Source organism: Rhinatrema bivittatum, chromosome 8 (genome assembly GCF_901001135.1).
Source record: "Rhinatrema bivittatum chromosome 8, aRhiBiv1.1, whole genome shotgun sequence".
Classification (NCBI taxonomy): Eukaryota; Metazoa; Chordata; class Amphibia; order Gymnophiona; family Rhinatrematidae; genus Rhinatrema; species Rhinatrema bivittatum.
In genome coordinates, this window is record NC_042622.1 from 164631534 (window position 1) to 164655853 (window position 24320).

Here is a 24320-nt window from a genome sequence, read left to right on the forward strand (position 1 = left end):
CATGAGAGCCAAGGATGAAGTTATCGAATTGTACCTCCAGTGCTCGGATACTGCTGTGATAGGTCACAGAGAGGGCAGAGACCCACATGATTGGCTCTAGAACATCTGGAGCATTACAACACAGCTGCATCTTGTGAGTTACAGACTTCACCAACGTGAGCACCATGCCTTGCAAGTTGACCCTGGTACTCTCAGCGCTGCCGTGGAAACTCAATATATCTATTCTTGTGTCAGCTGCACCTAGAGACACACAGAACAGGCGTCAGAGACATGTCCCTCTCACCATGAGTAACAGACAAGGTCCAGCCATGGACGTACATTGATGCTGCTGCATTTCTTTTCTCATATAGCTTCATGTTTATTAAAAATGCACCACAGCCTCATCCTGCCTTACCTATTGGCTCCTATAACCTCCACACCATTCTCTCCCTAGTATCACATCTCTGGACACGTCCCCTCTGACATCCAAATTCTTGCCCACCGTCCCCTTTCAAACATATATAACTGTTTTTTTTATATCACTGGCTTTGTTAAATCTATTTCTGCCAATGCATCATTGCAAGGGTTTTGTCAAAGGTAAGCTCCCCGTGTTTTCATTTAAAAATCCCATAGGCCAGAATGCTGTAGGTAGAATTTTAGCCCTGCTGACTTTGCAGATACAAAGCAAGTAGGTTCCATCATGTGCTGGGATTTCAGAATGAAAGCTCCACATATGTGATCGGGCCTGCCCCAACTCTGCCCCTTCACCCCATAACATGCACTTTTCCTGGGGGGGGGGGGGGGGTTGTCAATTTCCAAGGGATCTTCTTTGCTAATAAAGGAAAATTGGTTCTTATCTGCTAATTTTCGATCCTGTAATGCCACAGATCAGTCCAAACAAGTGGGTTTTGCCTCACTACCAGCAGATGGAGTCAGAGAAACAAAACTTTGAGACAGTGCTACATAACAGAATGTCACCTGCAGTCCCTCAGTATTGACCTGCACAGAAGCCAAGATGTAACTCCTTTTTTCTCAAGCTAACAGAGAAAACTAGAGGGTTGGAAACCCCCAAAAACTGGAGTCCAAAACACTCTCGAAAACTAAATCTGAAAAACCCAAACCATGATCAACAACTGCCCAAATACCCTGAAAGGCAAACCAAATTGAACCACCAGTTGGCAAAAACAGTCTTTCAGCAGTGACGGGATGGGTCTCTGGACTGATCTGTAGTATTACAGGAACGAAAATTAGCAGGTAAGAACCAATTTTCCTTTCCTAAACATATCCAGATCAGTCTAGACAATTGGGATGTACCAAAACACCCCTAAACTGGGTGGGAACCTGAAAGACCTGTACGCAGAACGCTCAAAGACGCTTCTTCCTGCGCCCTCACGTCCATGCGGTAATGTCTGGTGAAAATATGCAATGAGGACCACACTGCAGCTCTACAAATCTCCTGAAGCGACAGCAACTGACATTCTGCCCAGGAAGTGGTTAGCGATCTTGTGGAGTGCGCCTTCATCCCCCCTGGAACTTGACAGCCCTTACAAATATAGGCCATGCAAATAGCCGCTTTCAACAAACGGGAAATGGTAGCCTCAGAGGCCTTCTCTCCCTTCTTCCTGCCCCCATACAGGACAAAAAGGTGATCAGAGCGCTGGATCTATTCGACAGCTCCAGATAACACAACCAAATTCTCCTCACATCCAAAAGATGTAGCTCCCTGCCCTTAGGGGAATCCTTAGACCACTACGGAAAAGCCAGAAGGTCTACTGATTAACATGAAAAAAGGAAACCACCTTAGACCAAAAAGAGGGGACCGTCTGCAAGGAAACCCCATCATGGGAAATCCGCAGAAAGGGATTCTTGCAAGACAGAGCCTGTAACTCTGAAACCTGTCCGGCCGAACAGAACACCACCAGGAACACTGCCTTCAGAGTCAAAGCCTTCAGAGTCGCTCTCCTCAAAGGCTCAAACATAGCCCCACATAAAACTCACAAAACCAAATTAAGGCTCCAAACTGGGCATAACTTCCGGACCATAAGTCGCAAATGCTTGACCTCTTTAGAAACAAACCACCTCTGGACGCGAGGCCAAGAACATCCCTCGCCATTTGCCCCTAAGAGAGCCAAAGTTGACACGAACACGAATGGACCTATAGGCAAGACTCTTAGAGAAGCCCTGCTGCACAAATTCCAAGATGAGGGCTTGATGGACCCTTGGTCTGACCCAGCATAGCAATTTTTTATGTTCTTATGTTCTCTCGATCCGAAAATATAGGCCCTTGATGCAGCAACTTTGGTAGATGAGCCAGCCGAAGGGATCCTACCACCGCCAGATGCACCAGATCCGCAAACTACGGACACTGCAGCCACTCAGGTGCTACCAACACCACAGAACCAGGTTGCACCCTCTACATGCCTCAGAATTTGACCGACCAGAGGCCAAGGAGGAAACACATACACAGCAGGATCCCAGATGGCCAAGGACACACTAGAGCATTCAGGCCCACCGAACAGACCTCTTCTGCATCCGAGAAATCTCTCTGTCTTTGCGTTGAACTGTGTCGCCATGAGGCCCAGCTGGGGAACTCCCCACCAGGCACAAAATGTGGTTCCAAGCTTTGTGGGACAACTCTTATTCCCCAGGGTCCAGTTGCTGTCTGCTGAGGAAGTCTGCCAGTACTTTTTCCACCCCTGTGACATGCAAAGCTGCTATGCCCTCGGGATGGCGCTCTGACCACATGAACAAATGCCGTGCCTCCAGAGCTACTGCCTGACTATTCATCCTGCCTTGACGGTTGATGTACACCACTGTTGTTGCATTGTCCGAAAACACACGAACCTGCGTCTGTGGTGACCACCGCCCGGCCGGGGGTTTCAGGTTCATTCCCTTTATCAGATTGCGTTGAGAGAGCCACCAATAGAGAGTAGACCTGGATTCTCGCAGCAGGGCAACGGCAGCTGATTTTGTCCAGACAACGGGTCCCATCTGGACAACAGAGCGTGCTGTAGAGGTCTCATGTGCACAAAACGCCCATAGAATCAAATGTAACATGGATGCCATGGAACCGAGCACTTGAAAGGAATCCCAAGCCATTGACAACGTAAGACAAAGCAGGCGTGTCCACCTGTGTCTGCAACCTCCTCACGCGGTCTGACAAGAACACTCTCCCCTTCCTAGTATCAAATAGAATCCCAGATACTCCAAGGATTGGGTTGGAACCAGATGGCTCTGACATATTTATGACCCAACCTAGTAATTGCAAGGTGTTTATCATCGATGAAGCTACTTCTCGCACTCCTCCTCTGACTTTGCTCGAATGAGCCAATCATCCAGTTACAGATGAACCAGAACTCCCTCCTTGCGTAGGGCCACAGCCACCACCACTACCATCATCTTGGTGAAGGTTTGTGGTAACATCACCAGTCCGAAAGGAAGGGCCCGAAACTGAAAATGCTGACCCAGCACTATGAAACAAAGAAACTTCTAATGGTTCATATGAATTGGAATATGAAGATACGTCTCAGTCTAGTCCAGGGATGCCAAGAACTCTCCTTTGCGGACTGCCGCTACAACTGTGCACACAGTGTCCCCATATGAAAACGCAGCACCCGAAGGGCCCTGTTCAACTTCTGCAGGTCGAAAATGGGATGGAAGATATCCTCCATCTTGGGAACCACAAAGTAAATGGAGTACCTGTTCTGGCCTTGCACCTCCTGTGGCACAGGCACGTAGATCCAGTAACCTTTGCAGCATCCACCACACAGCCTCCCACTTGCTGCGAGAAACCACGTGAGACTCAAGAAAGATCACCCTATCCGGGCACAAAAATTCGAGAGCATAGCCGTCTCTTATGACCTCTAGCACCCAATGGTTTTAGGTAATCCTAGTCTACCCCATGTAAAAACTGGACAAGCTGCCCCCTCAGCTTCTATGCAGGAGTGGGACACCCTGGCTTCCTTGTGTTGACTTTCCACCACCGGCCCCCTGACCCGCACCATCCCTGGAGCCTCCATGAAAGGACTGCTGGTGGTTGCCCGTTGGCTTTGGAGATGCATTGAAGGTGGTCCCTACCAGACCGAAATCTCCTCGAATACCTGAACTGGGTTTGAGGCGGCCACACCTTCTTACTAGCATACTTATCCTTATACAGCCTGTTCCCCTTAGATTCCCCTAACGTCTTCATCAGCTGATCCAATTCCTCCCCAAAGAGAAGCTTCCCTTTGAACGGGAGATTACACACCTGAGCCTTCGACCTCATGTCCACTGACCAATTGTGCAGCCACAAAAGCCTGCAAGCCGCCACCACCAAGACCATACTTCTGGTTGACTTGCAAACCAAATCATAAAACGCATCGGCTACATAAGCCACCCCAGCCTGTAAATGAGCTGACTGCAGGGCACCATCTCCATTCAAAGCCGGATCCTGTGCTTTCTGCACGCCACACAGACAGGCCCCTCAGTGCGGGGACCTAAAAAATCCACGTTAGGTGAATCTCCAGCTTGCAGTCCTGCATATCCTTCAAAACGGCAGCCCTCGTCACTGAGACAGTCATCTTTTACGTGACTGCCGACACTGCAGCATCCACCTTCGGTACTCGCAGAATCTCCAAGGTCTCCTTCATCAAGGGATATAGCTTCCCAACATCCTGATCTTCTTATATAAGGGAAAGGCACTTGGGGGGGCCCCTCAGCCCATCAAGGAATGGACTCACCCCCTCCTTATCAGACTCCTCCTGAATCACTTTAACCCCTAATTCCTCCAAGACTTGGAGAATAAGAGGGCATAGTTCCATTTCTTAAATAAACGGACAACTTGAGGATCATCCCCCTCATATATTTCATCCAAATCCGGGTCCACACCCAGTGCCACAGTCACATCAGCATCTGGAACCATCCCCTGGTCCAAAGGGACATCCTGTGGATCATCCTTGGAGTCCCCCCCATCCCTGGGATCCACCTCCAATTCCGCCCGATGCAGTCCCAGCCTACTTCAATTTCTCCTTTTCTCTTTCTTAATCTCAGACTGCAGGGTTGCACCTCTACCATCTTCTGGAATCAGAGAAATACTGAGGGGACTGCAGGTGGCACTCTCTGTTATGTAGCAGTGCTTCAAAGTTTTGTTTCTCTGGCTCCATCTGCTGATAAGGAGGCAAAACCCACTTATCTGGACTGATCTGGATATGTTCAGGAAATTCCGTTTGAAAATTTCCCCTTCACACAGTATATGCCATGTAGACTTAACTCCTTATAAGATGTCCTGGATAAGAATGCCAAATAAGTGCTGGGCTGTAGACAAGAGAAGAGGGCATGCAGTTTCCCTTCTGGATTTCATCTCACTGCTCCTATCAATTCGTCCTAAATTCATAATGTGCAAAGAATCTTACACGGTTACTCCCATGCTGGCCCTTTCACATACGATGTACAAGGATCTCAGAAAGTACAGCTCCATACCACACTTCACTGCATTACATACAGTACAGAAAATCTCAGGGACACACAAATAAATACTGTCCCTCCACCATCCAATGTATAGGGATAAAATCATTCACATTTTCACTTACCAATCACACTGGACAGTGTGAACAGATTCACATCCTCCACATTGACATCCACTTTCCACAGCAGCACTGGCATTCCTGCTGTATCGCCACATGGGGCTTGCTGCCATACTGGTTCCTGTGACGCCAAAGCCCCATCCACCGGCTGCTGTTTAACTAGGGTCAGGACTCTGGCCAGGCATTCAGTGCAAGTGTCCGATAGCTCCATCTGTAACCCTCGGATAGTGCTGTCCAGAAAGACTGTGTCTGGCTGTATACTGCACCTGTCCAGTGACTGATTATAACTGCCCTACAGGGAGATACACAAGGGAGGAAGGGATGAGAGCGCAGCAGGCAGCACCTCTCCAGTTATTGGTAATAGCAGCCCTGCAGGGAGAAACACATGGGGTAGGGAGCAGGGGAAGAGGCCACTGTGTGCTGATATGGTTATATTGTATATTACATAACCATGTTACCCTCACTAAATTATGTTTATGAGTAAGAATCTTTGTCAATTGCAGGCTCTCACAGAGTATAATGCTGACATTCCAAACATGACTGCTCCTCACATAAGCAAGAAATTCAGAATAAATCATGATTTGGGTAAACCAGAGAGGCATACAAACAAGAGTAGAGAAGCTGCGCAATTCTTCTCATTCTCCCTTCAGTGTCTGACAGTGAACACTTGGCACTGGCTATTGCAGGCCACTTACCTGCAGGCTAAAGGAGTCCAGAATTAGTGCCTCCCCCCAGACATGCATGCTAGATGGGTGAGGAGCCTGCTGGATGTGGGAGTCTTTGCCCACTCGCCAACAGAGGTGGTCCACGGCCAGAAGCATTCGCTGGTGCAAGTTCTGCGTGTGGAGTTTCTGGTAGTCTGGAAGAAGACAAACAAAGCACATGCTGCATTCAGTTCCTATATCTAGGGCATAACCTTGCTATGAAGCTATTCTCAGTAAAACAACTGTCCAGAAATGCCTTGTAAAAGTACTGCTTTTGTTTGCTTTCTAAGACAAGTAATATGAGTGTGCTGGAGTGAGATAATTTCTAATGGGACTCTGGAAAACAGAGTACAATAGAGGAAAATTGGTTCTTACCTGCTAATTCTCATTCCTGTAGTACCACGGATCAGTCCAGACACCTGGGTTCATCTCTCCCTATCAGCAGATGAGACAGAGAAAAAAAACCTCACTGACACCATATCTAAGCAACCGTGCCACCTGCAGTTCATCAGTATATATCTATATCAAAGCAGATAATAGCAAAAAATATGGAACCATTAAACAACAATTAACAAGAACATGGAAAGCAACAGAGAACAATCTTACAGCTGAGCCTACAACTCTCCCCTTAATATAACCCCCATCTAATTGGTCGGGCTCTGGACTGACCCGTGGTACTACAGGAACGAAAATTAGCAGGTAAGAACCAATTTTCCTTTCCCTGTACATACCCGGATCAGTCCAGACACCTGGGATGTACCAAAGCCCTTACCCAGGGTGGGACCTGGAGAGTCCCGCTCACAAAACACTCTCGCCAAAGGAAGAGTTTGCCGGAGCCCTGACATCTAAGCGATAGTGCCTTGCAAAAGTATGCAGCGACTTCCAAGTTGCCGCTCTGCAAATTTCCTGTGGGGAAACAAGTTGAGATTCCACCCACGAGGCCACTTGCAAACGTGTGGCGTGAGCACGCAATCCTTCCGGAACTGGACGACCCTGTGTAATATACGGGGAAGAAATAGCCCCCTTCAACAAATCATGCAATAGAGGCTTTAGAAGCCTTGTAGCCTCTATTAGGACCACTCCACAGCACGAAGAGGTGATCGGACCTCCTAAAGTCATTGGTAATCTCAAGGTAACATTAGGATCAGACGTCGGTAAGTTAGGAAAAGCCGGAATTTCCACCGACTGATTGACATGGAATGCTGAAACCACCTTGGGAAAAAAGGAAGGTACCACCCGTAAAGAAACTCCGGATTCTGAAATCTGAAGGAAAGGATCTCGACAAGATAACGTCTGTAACTCAGAATTTCTTCTATAGAAACATAGAAATGACGGCAGAAGACGACCAAACGGCCCATCCAGTCTGCCCAGCAAGCTATGCACTTTTTTTTTTTTTTTTAATTTCTCTCATACTGCTGTTACTCTTGGCTCTTAGTAACCTTTTGGTTCTATTTCCCTTCCACCTGCACCATTAATGTAGAGAGCAGTGTTGGAACTGCACCCAAGTGAATATCTACCATAGTTAGGGGTAGTAACCGCCGCAATAAGCAAGCTACACCCATGCCTTTGTTTACCCAGACTATGTAACTCAGTCCTTGTTGGTTATTGTCTGTATATAGATCCACCTTTCTACGTTCCCCCTGCCGTTGAAGCAGAGAGCTATGCTGGATGTGTGTTGAAAGTGAAGTATCAGACTTTCTCCCCTGCCGTAGAAGCAGAGAGTTATGTTGGATATGCGTGAAGTTGGATATGCCATTTGTTCTAGCCGAACAAATGGCAACGAGAAAAATTCCCTCAAGTGTCAAATCTTTTAAAGTAGCTCTTCGGAGTGGCTCGAAGGGAGGTTCAAACAGAGCTTTAAGAACTAGATTAAGGTTCCAAGACGGACAAGATTTCCAAACTGGAGGACAAAGATTCATCGTACCTCTAAGAAAACGAACCACGTCCGGATGAGACGAAATAGAGAAACCTTCAATTTTGCCATAGAGAGAGCCCAGTGCTGCTACCTGCACTTTAACAGAACCAAGAGATAAGCCCTTGATGAAACCATCCTGTAAGAAAGATAATATTTCAGGAATTAAGGCCCTAAGAGGGTGAATTCCCCTGATGGAACACCAGGACTCAAAAATCTTCCATACCCGAACATAAGAGAGGTTAGTAGACTTCCTTCTAAACTGTAACAATGTCGTGACTACAGAGTCCGGGTAACCTTTCCTTTTCAAAACGCCTCCTCTCAAAAGCCATGCCGCTAGACAAAAGTGAGTAGCCTGGTCGAAAAATATAGGACCCTGTCGAAGAAGACGCATCAGGTGGCTGAAGTGAAGCGGGCCGTCCACTGCCAGGTTGACCAGATCCGCAAACCATGGACGCCGAGGCCACTCCGGAGCCACCAGAATCACCTCTCCATAAAGCTTTTCTATGCGATGTAGAACCTTGCCCACTAGCGGCCACGGAGGAAAAACATATAGTAGAGTTCCCTGAGGCCATGGTAGAACCAGAGCGTCAACACCTTCGGCCCCATACTGTCTTCGGCGACTGAAGAATCGGAAGGCCTTGGCATTCCGAGAGGTTGCCATAAGGTTCTTGTGACCTGGTTTGACCTCTGTTGGAAACAGGATGCTGGGCTTGATGGATTCTTGGTCTGACCCAACATGGCAATTTCTTATGTTCTTATGTGAGGTGGACCCCCAACGATCTCTAACTGCATGGCTGTCTCTGAGAGTTCCTACTCGCCTGGATCCAAGTGAGTGCGACTCAAGAAATCTGCCTGAACATTCTCTGTTCCTGCAATGTGGGATGCCGCTAATCTCTCTAGATGTCGCTCCGCCCAGAGCACCAACCTCTGCGCCTCTAGAGCCACTGCCTTGCTTTTGGTTCCGCCCTGCCGATTTATATACGCTACTGTTGTCGCGTTGTCAGACAGAACTCGAACCGGATGATTCCGTAGTAACGGCAGAAACTCTTTCAAGGCAAAGCGAACCGCCCTGGTCTCTAGACGGTTGATAGACAATGCAGACTGTCTTGTGGACCAGGATCCCTAAACCGAATGGGACTGACAAACTGCTCCCCATCCAGAGACTAGCATAGAATGACTGTCTACAGCCAATTAAAGACTTACTCTCAAGCCTCAATTTAGTATTGAATGCCAACAAAACCGAAATGCTCATTATCTCCCAAGATCCCCTCACCATCTCTTCAAGCTCCTCTCAACCAAACTCAATTAGCAAGTTCTCACCAGACGTCAGGGATCTTGGAGCCTGGCTAGACAACAATCTAAACCTAAAAAAGTTTGTAAACAATACCGCAAAGGACTGCTTTTACAAACTGCAAGTCCTCAGAAAGCTAAAACCCCTCCTTCACTTCTCTGACTTACGGCTAGTACTTCAATCCATCATACTATCTAAGCTCGATTATTGCAACTCCCTCCTTCTCGGTCTACCCTCAAATACCATCAAACCCTTACAAATGGTTCAAAACGCCGCTGCCAGAATACTTACAAACTCTAATAAAAGAGATCACATCACTCCAATCCTTCGTAACCTACATTGGCTTCCTATTAACCACAGGATCCTCTATAAAGTGCTCACAATTATTCACAAAGCAACATACAATCTTGCTCCGATCATGTTAAGCACCCAACTCCAACCTCATACTTCATCCAGACCAATTAGAAGCGCATACAAAGGCACATTGCAAGCCCCACAGGTAAAATCATCACTGAGCAAAAGAGCACTATCTTCAGGAGGCCCCCACCAATGGAATGCGCTCCCCCCAGATCTAAGACTAGAACCAAGTCATCAGGAGTTCAAAAAAAAGCTAAAAACATGGCTTTTCCGTCAAGCCTTCCCAGACATCTAATGCTACCTAATCAAGTCTTTTAACCCAAATCATGGGTTATCTCACTGTTTTTCCTATTACGATTTTTTTCAACTGTACCTTAATTTTTGAGCTCTTTAATCTTTTGTATTTATACTGTACTCACACTCCATTTACTCTATCTCTTTTATATTTATTTTCTATATAATATTTATTACTATATTACTATGTTTAATTGGTTATCTATTCTATTTGTTCCATCATTATTGTTATTGTTCTATTGTTACCTGTTTTATTGTTCAACTGTTCTATGTAAAGCCCACTACTCTTTTTGGGCATTTAAAAGTTGTATGTAAACCGGATTGATTTGTAGTTCCTACAAGAACTTCGGTCTATAAAAATTAAAAATAAATAAAATAAAATAAATAGGTAGTAACCACCATCCAATCGGGGACTTTGAGGTCCACTCCCCGACTAAGATTGGAAGTCTGAAGCCACCATGACAGACTGTCTCTTGGCAAACCCCCAAGAGGTAAGCGGATATGATATTCTTCCGATACTGGCTTCCAGCGGGACAACAATGCAGTCTGTAGTGGTCTCATATGGGAAAACGCCCAGGCAACCAAGTCCAGCATGGAGGCATTCGAGCCAAGTACCTGAAAGTAGTCCCAGACCTTGGGTACCTGCAACCGCAAAAACCGGCGGATCTGGGCCTGAAGTTTCAAGATTCGATCTTGAGAGAGAAAGACTCTGCCAATAAGAGTATCAAACTGAGCTCCTAAATATTCCAAAGTTTGTGTTGGTGATAGCTGACTTTTGTCATGATTCACTACCCAACTTAGGGACTGTAGGACTTCTAGAACTCGATGAACTGACTTGCGGCATAGCTGAAAAAAATTAGTCAACTGCAGGATTAACAGCCTCTGCCATCTGCTGGCGACAAATACTGATGAACTGCAGGTGGCACGGTTGCTTAAATACAGTGTCAGCAAGGTTTTTTTCCTCTGTCTCCATCTGCTGATGGGGAGATGAACCCAGGTGTCTGGACTGATCCGGGTACATACAGGGAACTTAGTTTTAGGGAACCTTACAGAGAGGTCCCAGTACATCTGGTTTAGTTCCATCTTACATTTCTATACCATTCTGTCTTCAAATGCACTCCTTGGACTCAGCTACCTTCCATAATTTACCTAGAGAGATGGAGGTAAACCCCAGGGCACAGGGAAGTGTGTCCCCCAGCTGCAAGGACACACTCACGTTACTGATGGACGAGCTGAAACTGATAGGAGCGATGATCTGGGGAAAGCTGACAGGAGAGAGAGAGAGAGAGAGTTTTATTTAAAAAAAAACCAAAAAAACCCCCAACAGACTCAGAAAGCGTTTGTGATCTAGTATGAGGGGTTCTCATTAAAAGGAAACTCACCATCTTATTTTCCTGCTCTGAACTGGGGTCTTCCTACCCCACTGTTCTAATGTCAGCAGGCTCCACCAGTGGGAGAGCTCCTGGTGGCGGTAGTGAACAATGCAGGTGTTCAGAGTAGCTGAGCCTGTGATATCTATAGAGTTGACCTGTAGGGCAGGATATATGAGGAAAGCATGACAAATAGACTTGAGACTCGTTCAGGTAGCCTGCCATGAGGACACAAGAACCAGTAATGTAGGCCCTAGTATAACACAACTTCTGATCCTCCATCAAATCCCAAGTGTACTCTCATGTAACAGCAGTACAGAGCAGGAGAGGAAAAGACAAACGTGAACAGAGAGATAATACAAGGCTGCCTGCCTCCCACATGCTCACCTGTATGCTTGTTTTAAGTAAGTTCAAACAAAGAATTCTCTGTCGGCTCTGGGACAAGAGGAGACCATCTGCAGAGCAAAGAGACAAAGGAGTTGGTGAGGATATCCAGCTCACACCCTCCACAATGATAAAGCTGCACTCTCGCATTTTCATTGTTTGTTCCAACGTTATTTATGATTTGGGATTTTATTTAAATTTTTATTTCTGACACTTCTGTATGTAAGAATGTTAAATTTATACCTCCCTCAGAGGCTAGAACAATCAATCAGGAAATAAATACATAAAAAATAAACAAAAATACTCCAGTTTTCACCAGGACCAATAGGGCTACTGGACCTGCACTTAAAAGCACCCAACAGGAGCTGGGTTGCACCTTCAATGTGAGTGCCACTACATACTGCCTTCAATCCGAATCAAGGCAGTTCATGATGGAGCCTCGGGAGAGGCAAAGTGGTAGGGAGTGTTAGGGACAGTACCCCAAAACTTCTTCCTTCCAAGGGAAACACAAAATCAGAAAAAGCAGGAGATTCTCCTGCCCAAAAAAAAAAAAAGGGGGGAAGCACAAACCACTCCCAGCATCAGGCAGGAGTGGCGCCCAGTGCTATGCAACAGAGCAAAGTTATGTCCAATTCTCTCCTCACACTGCCCCAACACAGCACGAAAGAGGAGGTGCAAGCTCCACACAGGGGTCAGAACTATGCCCCCACTAACCTTCAAGCAGTATCTCGCTGCTCATCTGGGCTAGCTCCGAACTGCTGGTAAAGCTCCGTAGAGGAAGCTGGGTCTCCTCCCGCGTGTACAGAAGCTGCAGCAGCTTCAGGGTCCAGTTCAGGTGCCTGAGCATAACAGACAGCAGTAAGCATAACATAGAAAGCAGGGCCACTCCAACACATCGCAGACCTCCCTGTGGCTTGCAAGACATTCGAAACAGAGGGAGAGAACAGAGGTTACGCTTCTTGTCCACTCAAACTCTGGCCCTCTTTGCCAAGAATTCTAACCAGGTGGAAAATCTGGGGGCATTTTATTGTGACTTCAACCCACTGATCGTATCCCCTGCAGAACCAGGGAAAGGTAAATTGGTTCTTACCTGCTAATTTTCATTCCTGAAGTACCACAGATCAGTCCAGTCAAGTGGGTTTTGCATCCCTACCAGTAGATGGAGGCAGAGAACTGAGGCACTGCTATATAACAGAGTGTGCCACTTGCAGTCCCTCAGTATTGACCTGTACCCAAGCCAACTATAGAGTAACAACTCAATCCCCCCCCTCCCACCCCCACAAATGAGGGCGAATGCCAAATCCAAGGTTTGGAGACTCCCAAATAGAAAAACCACAAATCAACCCAAGGGGCTAACCACAACCCAGCAAACTTCTTTAGGTTATGTATATATACATTCTGACAGTTCTTCCCAGTAAGCATGCCAGAACACAGACCTGCCATAACGGTCTTGAGAACATTAAGGGGCTGGGTCTCTGGACTGATCTGTGGTACTTTGTGAATGAAAATTAGCAAGTAATGGAGAAATTACTTATCTGATCATTTCATTTTCCTTAGTATAGACAGATGGACTCAGGACCAATGGGTTATGTGTTCCCCTGCTAGCAGATGGAGATGGAGTCAGGTTTCAAAGCTGAAGTCATCCTAGATACACCCCTGCAGTGACCTCAGCCATTCAGCATTCTCTTCAAAAAGTCATTGTGGAATAATTATTGAAGAACTTCGAAGCAACTTTATTAAAAACTTGATTAAAAAACGAGACCACAACTGTCCGCAACCAACATAAGCACCAAAACTCCAGAAGTCCAGATGGACTCAGGACCAATGGGATGTACAAAAGCTACTCCTGAATGGGGCGGGCGACTACCCGTGGTCTGGTTAGCACCGCCCTCGCAAACACCATGTGTCCTCTCGGGCCTGAACGTCCAGGCAGTAGAACCTGGAGGTGGTGTGCAAGGAGGACCACGCCACTGCTCGACAGATGTTGGCGGAAGACAGTAGCTTAGCTTCCGCCCAGGATACTGTCTGGGCCCTGGTAGAATGATCTTTGACTTGAAGGGGCAAAGGCTTTCCTGTCTCTATGTAAGCTGCCTTGATTACTTCCTTGATCCAGCGAGCTATGGTAGCCTGCGACACTGCTTCACCCTGCTTCTTTCCCCCGTGTAGAATGAACAAGCGATCTGTCTTACGCACTGGTTCTGAACGTTCCAGATACTGCACTAAGAGTCTACCGACATTCAGATGGTGAAGAAGGCGGTAGTCCTCTGTGTCCTTGTGACTATCCGGGGATGGTAAGGAGATGGATTGGTTCAGGTGAAACTCAGAGACTACCTTTGGTAAGAAGGAGGGGATGGTGTGAAGCTGTACTGTTCATGGAGTAAATCGGAGGAATGGCTCCCGACAAGACAGCGCCTGTAGTTCCAAGATGCGACGAGCTGAGCATATCACTACCAAGAATACCGTCTTTAGTGTTAATAGGCGTAGCGACAGACTGCACAGTGTTCTGAAGGAGAGCCCTGCTGGGAAGTCCAATACTAAATTGAGGTTCCATAGGGGGTCCGGCCACTTTAAGGGTGGTCGGAGTTGTTTAAGCCCTTTTAGGAAACAGGTCAAGTCCAGACATGTCAGACTGTTTTCGTTCATCTGCCCTGAAGCAGGAGAGGACTGCCACCTGAACCTTGAGGTAGATGAGGGACAATCCTTTGTTCAGGCTGTTCTGTAAAAATTCCAGAATCATGGGGATCTTGGCCGTCTGTGGGGTCACCCCACGCTCCCCGCACCAGGCCTCAAATATTCTCCAGATCCGTATGTATACCAGGGACATTGAGAACTTCCGCGTGCAGAGCAATGTGGCGATAACAGCCACCGAATAACCACGTTTTGTCAGGCAAGCCCTCTTAAGGGCCAGACCTAAAGAGAATTGAGTTGGGTCTTCGTGAAGAATCAAGCCTTGCTGGAAAAGATCCCTGTGACGGGGGGAGGTAAAGAGGACTCTCCACAAGAAGCCTCCGCATGTCTGCATACCACGGGCGTCTGGACCAATCCAGGGCCACCAGGACTAATCCTCTGTGGTGTTCGATCTTGCAGATGATCTTGCCCGGTAGAGGCCACAGAGGGAAGGCATACAGTAAGTCCTCCTCTGGCCAGGTCTGGACAAGGGTGTCGATCCCTTGGGAGCGCTGATCCCGTATGTGACTGAAGAACCGGGGAACTTTTGCATTGTGAGATATAGGCAGTAGTTTGATGGATGGAAGGCCCCAGCGATCTACTAGGAGCTGAAAGGCTCTGGTCAACAGCATCCATTCCCCCGGATCCAGGCTTTCCCTGAGAAAGTCTGCTGTGATTGTCTTTTCCCGTGATGTGGGAGGCCGAGATCTCTTGTAGGTTTAATTCTGCCCATTCCATAAGGGGGTCTATTTCCAGAGACACCTGGTGGTTCTTAGTTCCTCCCTGGCAGTTGATGTAGGCCACCATTGTTGCGTTGTTAGACATCACGTAGACTGCTTGCCCCTGGAGCCTGTGGCTGAAATGCAGGCATGCTAATCTGACCGCTCGCACTTCCAGGCAATTTATGTTCCAGTTCACCTCTTCCTCGGTCCATTGTCCCTGGGTTGTCAGTTCCGGACAGTGAGCTTCCCACCCTCGAAAGCTCACGTCCATTATGAGGACGATCTAGCTTGGTGAGGACAGGCTTACACCCTTACTTAGGTGAATTTTTTGTAGCCACCACTGGAGCCGAGAGCATACTTCCATCGGTAGGAGAAGGCAAATCGAGTAGTCTTGAGACAGTGGGTTCCATCGTGACAGTAGGGAGTGCTGGAGGGGCCGCATGTATGCCCTAGCCCAAGGTACTACTTCCAGGATTGATGCCATGAGGCCGAAGACCCGGAGATAGCCCCAAAGTTTGGGGCACATTGTGTTCATCAACTGTTGTACTTGGTCCTTGAGGGAGTAAGAAAGACTTTGTCCTGCTTAGTGTTGAATCGGGCCCCCAGGTACTCTAAGGACTGGGAGGACTTCAGGTTGCTCTTGTCCATGATCACGACCCAACCGAGATCCTGCAGGATGGACCTGACCCTGCTGGTCACCTAGAGGCTCTCTTCCAACGACTTCGCCTGGATCAGCCAGCCATTCAACTAAGGGTGCACCAGGATCCCTTCTTTCCTCAGTGCCACTGCTATGACCATCATAATTTTGGAGAATGTTCTGAGGGCGGTTGCCATGCTGAAGGGTAACAATCGGAACTGGTAATGTTGGCCCAGTAACGCAAAGCATAGAAAATGCTGGTGGTTTTGACGGATTGGAATGTGGAGGTAGGCCTCCAAGAGGTCCAGAGAGATTAGGAACTCTCCCAGTTTACTGCCATTATGACAGAGTGGAGAGTTTCCATGCAGAAGTGAATTATCCACAGATTACAGTTGACGCTCTTGAGATCCAGGATGGGTCGGTATGAGCCCTCTTTCTTTGGCATGATTAAATAGATGGAATAATGCCCTGTATTTACTTGGGGTGTACGTATCGGAGTTATAGCCCTCAGACTGAGGAGCCTTATCAGTGTGGTTTCCACTGCCAGTTTCTTGTGCTGGGAGTGGCAAGGTGACATCATGAACCTGTCCCGAGGGATGCTGTGGAATTCAAGAGCATAACCTTCTCGTATGATGTCCAGTACCCATTTGTCCAACGTGATCTCAACCCACCGCTGATAGAAGAGGGAGAGACTGCCCCCTATCTCCTCTTCTCGAGAATGGATCAGCCCAACTTCACTGGGAAGTTTCAGTCGAACCTGAGCCCGAACCTGTTCTTCTTTTTGGTTGCTGGTTCCAAAAGGACTGAGATCTTCCCAAGGGCCGAACTGACTGAAATGACGAGTTTCTGTAGTGCCGGAAGCGCTGGGAGCCCCTTGCCCGAACTCTCATGAGTGAGGGGCGCTATGACCTCTTTTTCTTATCTTCCGGTAGCCTGGGCACTGGAGATTCATCCCACTTACTGGCTAGCTTCTCCAATTCACTTCCAAATAGGAGGAATTCCTTAAAGGGCATCTTTGTGAGGTTTGCCTTAGAAGTTGTGTCCGCTGATCAGTTTCGCAACCACAGCTGTCTTCTGGTCGCCACCACTGAGGCTACTCCTCTAGCTGAGATACACACTAGGTCTGAGCTTGTGTCCACCAGGAAGGCTGCAGCGTGTGCCCCAGAGCTATCTGCCTCTCTCGAGCGGAGCAGACACAAGCGAGCCACCAGGGCACAACAGGAAGCGATCTGCAGTGTCTGCTGTTGCGTCGAAGGTTTGCTTAAGGATGGATTCTAACCGCTTATTGTGAGCATCTTTCAAGGCTGCTCCTCCCTCTACAGGGATAGTTGTTCGCATGGAGACGGTACAGACCAGGGTATCCACTTTTGGGAAACGCAAGCGTTCCCCGACCATTGGGTCCAGAGGATACAAGGCCTCTAAGGACAGACTTCCTTTAAAACTTGCCTCCAGAGCATCCCATTCCAGGTCAATCAGCTCCTGGATGGCTTCCAGTATCGGGAAATAGCAAGAAGCTTTCCGTAGAGACACCAGGATGGGGCTCCTCTTGGGCTCCGGAACTCCAAGAATCTTCAGAGTCTGGGAAACTAGGGTCGGTAATTCATCTCTGGAAAAATCGAAGCATGGTCCAGTATTGCTACAGGCCTGGAGGGATTTCCCCATCCTTTATTTATTTATTTAAAAACTTTTCTATACCGTCGCTAAGTTATATACCCTCGCAACGGTTTACAAATAGGCACATAGACTAAGGTAAGTAAATGTAGGATATCGTACATTCTAACAGGTGCCAATAAAGTTCAGTTACAATTTCATAAATAAAATCATTATTTGAGTAATGTTGGTCAAGTCCAGGTATATTATTGAGTTACTATCGCTTTGAAATATTACTTCTTAAATGTAGGATTGAGTAAATTCATTCTCATCTGCATTACCCTGTACTTTCATTCTCTACCCTCCACACTCTTTAGTGAAGGCTTTTTTAAAGAGCCATGTTTTTAGATTTTTCTTAAAAGTTTTGAGATTATTCTGTAATCTGAGTTCGGGGGGCATCGTGTTCCATAGTATGGGCCCAGCAAATGATTCCTCCAACGAATCCCCATCAGGAATACCCTTGGTGAGGCAAGGCATGTCCCGAGGCAATCTGACAGGGCTGGGAGGGCGAGGCCTTCTCTGCTGGGGTTCAGCCTGGGCAGGGACAGGGCTGACTGCGCCTGGACAAAGGCTTGGAGGCCCTGAAAAATTTTCCAACCAGGAGAAGGCTGCCAGATTCATATTTGGCCCAGGAAGAAACAGGGTAGGGGCTGCTGAACTGCCCTCTCCCAGGAAGGACGCTGTCCCAGAATTGCTCAGGTCCGGAGTGCTGCTGGATAAGGTCGTGGCTGACCCGTCATCCGACTGGGATGGGCCGGGTTTGGAGAAGTTTTGAGAATCCAGTCCTCCCTGGGCCTCTTCACAGTGTTGACATAAGCAGGATTCCAGGTCAAACTGTGTAGCCCTAATATGGCAGGCTGCGCAAAGGGAGTGTCTTCTGAGCTTCTTTGCTGCAGGGTCCATAACCTCTGTAGCTTGTGTGTTTAGCCGGTTAATACCTCTCGAGTGCACACAGACTCGCCTTGGCATGAGTAGGTCAAAGCAGCTGGATGTGTGCTAAGTTGTGCGTGCGCTTATGTGCGCAGCTATGCGCATATTTACGTGCACGTTAGAAGCACAGAAGGCCGGCTTGCACCACGAGTACCAACGGTCGAAGGGGGAAAATGGCGCCGCACCAAACTTCGCGCAAGATGGCGGTGCCGTGGATCACCACGTGGAGAATCCACTGAGCCTGAAGCGGGGCCTAGCCCAATGAGGGGGCCGCTCAACCTGCTCGGAAACCCCCTTCCCGCACGGAGATCGGGAACGATATCGGTATAGCATGCCAAGCAAGGAGACTGGAGGAAAGACTTACCGAAGTCCTTCCATGTTTCTGGTTCGTCGGAGTTCTTCTCTACTTACCTGGTCTCAGCGCTTACCGGCCGAGTATAGAGATGGTCTCCGGCTATGAGGGGGAGAGGGCATAGGCCTTCACTGCCGCACTCAGCTTCTGCACCCATTGTCTTTCAGCTGCTTCAGCAGCAAAGTCCATGCCGGGAGCCGGCTACCAGACCAAGGTATACCTCTGAGGGATCTCAGAAATCACCTCAGGAATTCTCAACTGGGGGAGGGACCCTCAGGTATCACTGCAGGAGAGCGGGGCTCGATCTTCTTTTCAATTTGAAGGTAAAATTCTCCTTTGGATTAGTGCTGCAATCCCACTAGACACCGCTACCGGTGTGGGGATAGCATCCACATCTGTTAGGAGGCGGATAAATACTGAATGGCTGAGGTCATTGCAGGAGTATATCCAGGGTGACATCAGCTTTGAAACCTGACTCCGTCTCCATCTACTAGCAGGGGAACACATAACCTATTGGTCCTGAGTCCATCTGGCTACACGCTAGGAACGAACCAATTTCCCTTTCCTGTTCGTACCCAGATCAGTCCAGACAAGTGGGATATACCAAAGCACCCCTAAACTGGCCCGCAAAAGACCCTCCTCTCAAAACGCTTTTGCCAAAGGTCGGCTCTCCTGGAGCCTGAATATCTAAAATGGTAATAGCAAGATAAAGTGTAAAGAGAAGACCATGTCACCGCTCTACAAATCTGCGGCGACATTGATACTCGGCCCACAACTATGCCTGCGCTCTTAATATTGTGCACACAACCCCTCTGGAATTCTTCTCCCTTTACAAAGGTAGGCCAAAATAATAGCTTCCTTCAGCCAAAGAATTAGCGTGCCCTTGGAGGCCTTGCATCCATTTCTGGCACCTCCAAACAATACAAACAAATAATCTAACCGCCAAAAACTGTTTGTGACTTTTGCCTCCGGCAACTCAGCAGACCAATTTGGGAAGGGAGGAGCTCCACAGCCTGACTCAGGTGAAACGAAGATACCACCTTAGACAGGAACGACTGTACCATGTGCAAAGACACCCCCTCATTCAAAATTTTCAGAAATAGTTCCCTACAGGAGAAAGCCTGCAGCTCCGAGATCCTTCTGAACGAACAAATCGCCACAAAAAATACCACCTTTAGCGTGAGGTCCTTTAATGACGCCTTCCTCAATGGCTCAAAACAGAGGCCCACAAAGTACCCACAAAGCACCAATTTTAAACTCCATGCCAAACCCAATCTTATCCCTGGTGACCGCAGATGCTTGACCCCCTTCAAAAACCTCAATACCTGGATGTGAGGCCAACAACCTTTTCCCTGGAATATACCTCTGAGACTCCCCAAGGCTGCCACCTGAACCCGCAAGGAATTGTAAACTAAGCCCTTGAAAATCATGGGCTCAGAGTATCCTTTTTATCACAAGCACCTGATCTCAAAAGTCAAGTCGAGAGACAAAAGTGATCCACCCAATCCAAGAAAATAAGACCTTCCTTAACAGCCCCTGCAATTGAGCCAATCTCACAGACCCGTCAATTGTGTGCTGAACCAGATTAGCGAACCACGGGTGATGCAGCCTCTCTGGCACCACCAGTACCACCTGAGCCACATATCTCACGATGCACCTAAACCTTCAACCTATTAATGGTCATGGAGGGAACACATACAGCAGGATCCTTGTCAGCCATGGAAGCATCCAAGCTCTATGCCCTTGGCTGCGACCTACCGTCTGCAGCTGAAGGAACTTGCTGCCTTGGCACTACTCCTTGAGCCATCAGATCCAGAGCGGGACTGCCCCATCGAGACTGGGATAAGGTCAAAGGCCTCTTTCGATAGCTCCCGTTCTCCAGGATCCAACTGTGACCTAATGAGAAAGTTGCACATTGTCCATTCCTGCAACATGTGAAGTGGCAATCCCCTGCAAATGTTGCTCCACTTGGGCAAAATGGCCCTGGCTCCGTGGGCAACAGCGCGACTCTTCGTTCCCCCTTGCCAACTAATATAAGCCACGATTGTCGCATTGTCCGAGAACATTTTGACCATTTGACCTTGAACTTGTGGAAGGAATTCCATCAACGCCCTGCACACTGCTCTTGTTTCCAAGCAATTGATAGACCAGGATACTTCCACTGGTGACCAATGTTCTTGTGCCATCCATTCTTGACAGATCGCCCCCCCCCCCCCAACCCTTGAGGTTGGCTTCTGCGATCCCTATAACCCAATCCAGAACCTCCAGGTCCATCCCTTTCTCCAAATTCAACATAGGATGCCATTGAACAGAGATCTGAAGATAATCCCAAGCCCTGGGCACTAGCATCTGCAAAATCTGCTCCACCTGGGGTTATAACGTCTGAAACCCCTCCGAGGCGAGAAACACTGCTGAGTATTGAACTTCGCTCCCAAGTATTCCAACATCTGGGTAGGGCTCAGGTGACTCTGCCAAATTCATCACCCAGCTCAAGGACCACAACATATCCATCACCATGCACACAGACTATCGGCATACCTCCTCCAATTTCCCTCGGATAAGCCAGTCATCTAGATAATTATGAACTAAGATCCCCTCCCTGCGGAGAGCCACTGCCACCACCCCCACCATCACCTTTGTGAATGTGTGAGGTGCAGTTGCCAAACCGAACGGGAGGGCCCAAAACTGGAATAGTTACCCAAGAACCATACCACAAAGAAACGTTTTATGTTCTTGCCAAATAGGAATGTGCAGATAGGCTTCAGTCAATTCCAGCGAGGCCCGAAAAACCACGACAAACTATTATCGTCCGCAACGTTTCCATACGGAAAAACAGGGAACTCGCAGTATCACATTTCATCTTTTGCAGATTGAAGATGGGATGAAAAGCTCCTTCCTTTTTTGGCACAATAGAGTAAATAGAGTACCTCCTGCGACTGTGCTCCTTAGCCGCCCTCGGTACAATCATGCCAGCAACTGAAGGCGAATTGTCCTGAATTGCTGCTTATTGCCTCAGACACTGCAATGAGACATCACAAAAGCTTCCATGATGGAGTGAAAAAATTCTAAAGCATAGCCGTCCTTTATTACCTATAGGACCCATTGGTCTAAGGTAACCCTGGTCCACTCTTTGTAAAAATGTGATAGACGGCCTTCCACCGCCATATTGAGAGAGTGGACCAGCTTGTTTTTATTGTGAAGCCTTACTGCTGCCAGCCTCCTGGCTGGAGACCTCTCAGGGAAATTTACAGGTGCCTTGAAAGGACTGCTGCCTACCGAACCCATGGTTCTGCCCCAAAGAGAGTGCAAATCCCTTACTGGGACAAAGCACCAAACCTCCTGAAACACAGAGCGAGGCAGAAAAGACTTCCTGACTGTCATCTTATCCTCTGGCAGCTTATTCCCTTTAGACTCCGCCAAAATCTTTATCAATTGTTTCAGGTCCTCCCAAAACAACAATTTTCCTTCCTTTAAAGGGGAGATTACAGAGTCAAGATCTGGACCACATATCAGCTGACCAATTCCACAACCACGGCAGATGTTGCATAGAGACCGCCACGACCATGTTCCTGGCCAAAGTCCAGCTCAAGGCATAAAGCACATCAGCCTCATATGCAATTCCAACCTCCACCTGCGTTGCCTGACTCAAGCATCTGCTTAAGACTTCTCCTGAGACTTCTGGATCCAATGTAAACAGGCCCTCTGCATCAGACTTCCACAGATCGCTGCTCAGATGCTCAGTGCCAAAGCTTCAAACATCCTCTCCTGATGAGTCTCTAGCTTACAGTCCTGTGCATCATTTAACGCTGCCAAACCCGCAACCAGAATGGTCATCTTGTTAGTGACCGCCAAGACCGAAGCATGCACCTTCAGCATTACCAGCAGCTGCAGGATATTCTCCGTGAGGGGCTACAACTTTGCTATGGCTCTAGCCATCTAGGGGCTCACCTCTGGAAAGTCCCATGCCTGGTTCACCAGCTTCTTGATCCTTTTAGGGAAAGGAAAGGCTTTCGGTGGTCCCCGGAGTCCAACCAACACCGGATCAACCCCTTCATTGTCCAACTCCCCCTGGACCATCTTAATACCCAATTCCTTCCGAACATGGGAAATAAGGGGGCCTCAACTCCTCCTTACGCAACAGACTAACCACCCACAGGTCATCTCCCTTCGTTATTGGGACCTCTTCCGGATCAGCCATATCCTTATCCCCGTCCTGATCGACATCTGCCTTGAGATCTGCTGGGTCACCCTGATCCACCCTCAGACCAACCCCCAAGACCATCTTCCAGGTCATCCAGGTCTGAATCATCCGAGCTGCCAGGCTCCTCAGGATGGTCCAGGCCCAGCCGGCGAAGGAGGTCCCCTAACCCCCCTGGCCAAGGAGTCCCTCGGCCTCTTTGCAGCAGGACAAGACTGCTAACAGAAGGGCCCTTTTTATAGCCAGTGCTTTTCCTGGTTAAAAACGCTTTAAGCATAAGCAAGACAAATTCAGAGGAAACTCCATGTCATCCTCTCCTCTGTCTGGTCCAGAGCGCGCATCGCCTCCCCCCACCTCCCGACGGGATCGCCAGAGACAACAGGGGAGGGGAGTCCCTGGGCTCCCGAGCTGTAGCCCTTCCCCTGCCTGACAGGCTGTTTAGGCTCCTGGCATTGATCGTGACAGGGCCTTGGGAAGCTGTGGCTCTCCTACCAGCCTCCTTCCCCCCGGAGGACCCATCCCCTCCAGAAATGAATTGCGGCATAGCACCGCTGCATTCAGCTGCACCCCAAGCCAGGGAGCCGGCCTAACAAGCTTTCCCGCGCTGGGAAACCACTACCAGCGCCATCCTGTCTCCACGTGGCCAGGCCTGCCGCAGAGGAACAGAAACCACATGATCACGGTGCGCAGGAGAGGAAGGGAACACGGCCTAATGCACCTCCAGCTTCCTGAGCAGCCCGAAGCTTTCCTGCATTGGGATATCGCTGTAGGAGTCATCTTGTCTCCATGTGGCCATGTTTGCTGCAAAGGAACAGAAGCCATGTGATTGCGGCATGCAGAAGAGGAGGGGAACAAGGCCCAAAACAGCCTATGGCTACCCGAGCAGCCCGAAGCTGCAAAAAGAGGTCACTGCTCCCTTCCCCATCCCGGGCCTGCCCTGATGTTCAAACCAGAAACAGCCCGAACTGTTGCTACTGAAAGAAAAATGTAACACTTTCTTTAAAAAAACAAAACAAAAAACAGCAGCCACAGAAAAGAAAGAAATTCAAGCAAGAAAAGGAATACTTTTCTGCTGGCAACACCTCTGGGAAGGAGCCTTCAGGGGATAAGAGGGAAGCAGGAGCCCTGGCTGTCAGACCCCTGGATCTGCTGCGGGCTAAAGCTGGTGAGGTATTACCAAGCCCCTGCTCGCCCAGCTCAACCTGAGAGATGACCCACGAAGGAACCTAACACCTCTCTTCTTCTGTCCCTTCTTTCTTTCTTATCCACAGGTTTGCACCTCTACCATCTGCTGAAGACAGAGAAATAC

At 48.4% G+C, this 24320-nt stretch overlaps 1 protein-coding gene across 6 annotated transcripts in view; it reads right to left on the minus strand.

Moving 5' to 3' along the window:
* The window catches only part of KIAA0100 (KIAA0100 ortholog), a 294167-nt gene that overhangs the window by 229692 nt on the left and 40155 nt on the right, over positions 1 to 24320 (minus strand). For 5 of the 6 annotated variants that reach the window (XM_029611003.1, XM_029611004.1, XM_029611005.1 and 2 more), the window contains exons 9-15: positions 12570 to 12694; positions 11859 to 11926; positions 11484 to 11629; positions 11251 to 11366; positions 6236 to 6399; positions 5547 to 5832; positions 35 to 240 (exon numbers count right to left, since the gene is read on the minus strand). In XM_029611003.1, coding sequence (XP_029466863.1) covers positions 35 to 240; positions 5547 to 5832; positions 6236 to 6399; positions 11251 to 11366; positions 11484 to 11629; positions 11859 to 11926; positions 12570 to 12694 — 1111 coding nt within the window. Of the gene's footprint in view, positions 1 to 34; positions 241 to 5546; positions 5833 to 6235; positions 6400 to 11250; positions 11367 to 11483; positions 11630 to 11858; positions 11927 to 12569; positions 12695 to 24320 lie in introns of those variants that run through there. The other variant, XM_029611009.1, reaches the window with a different exon arrangement.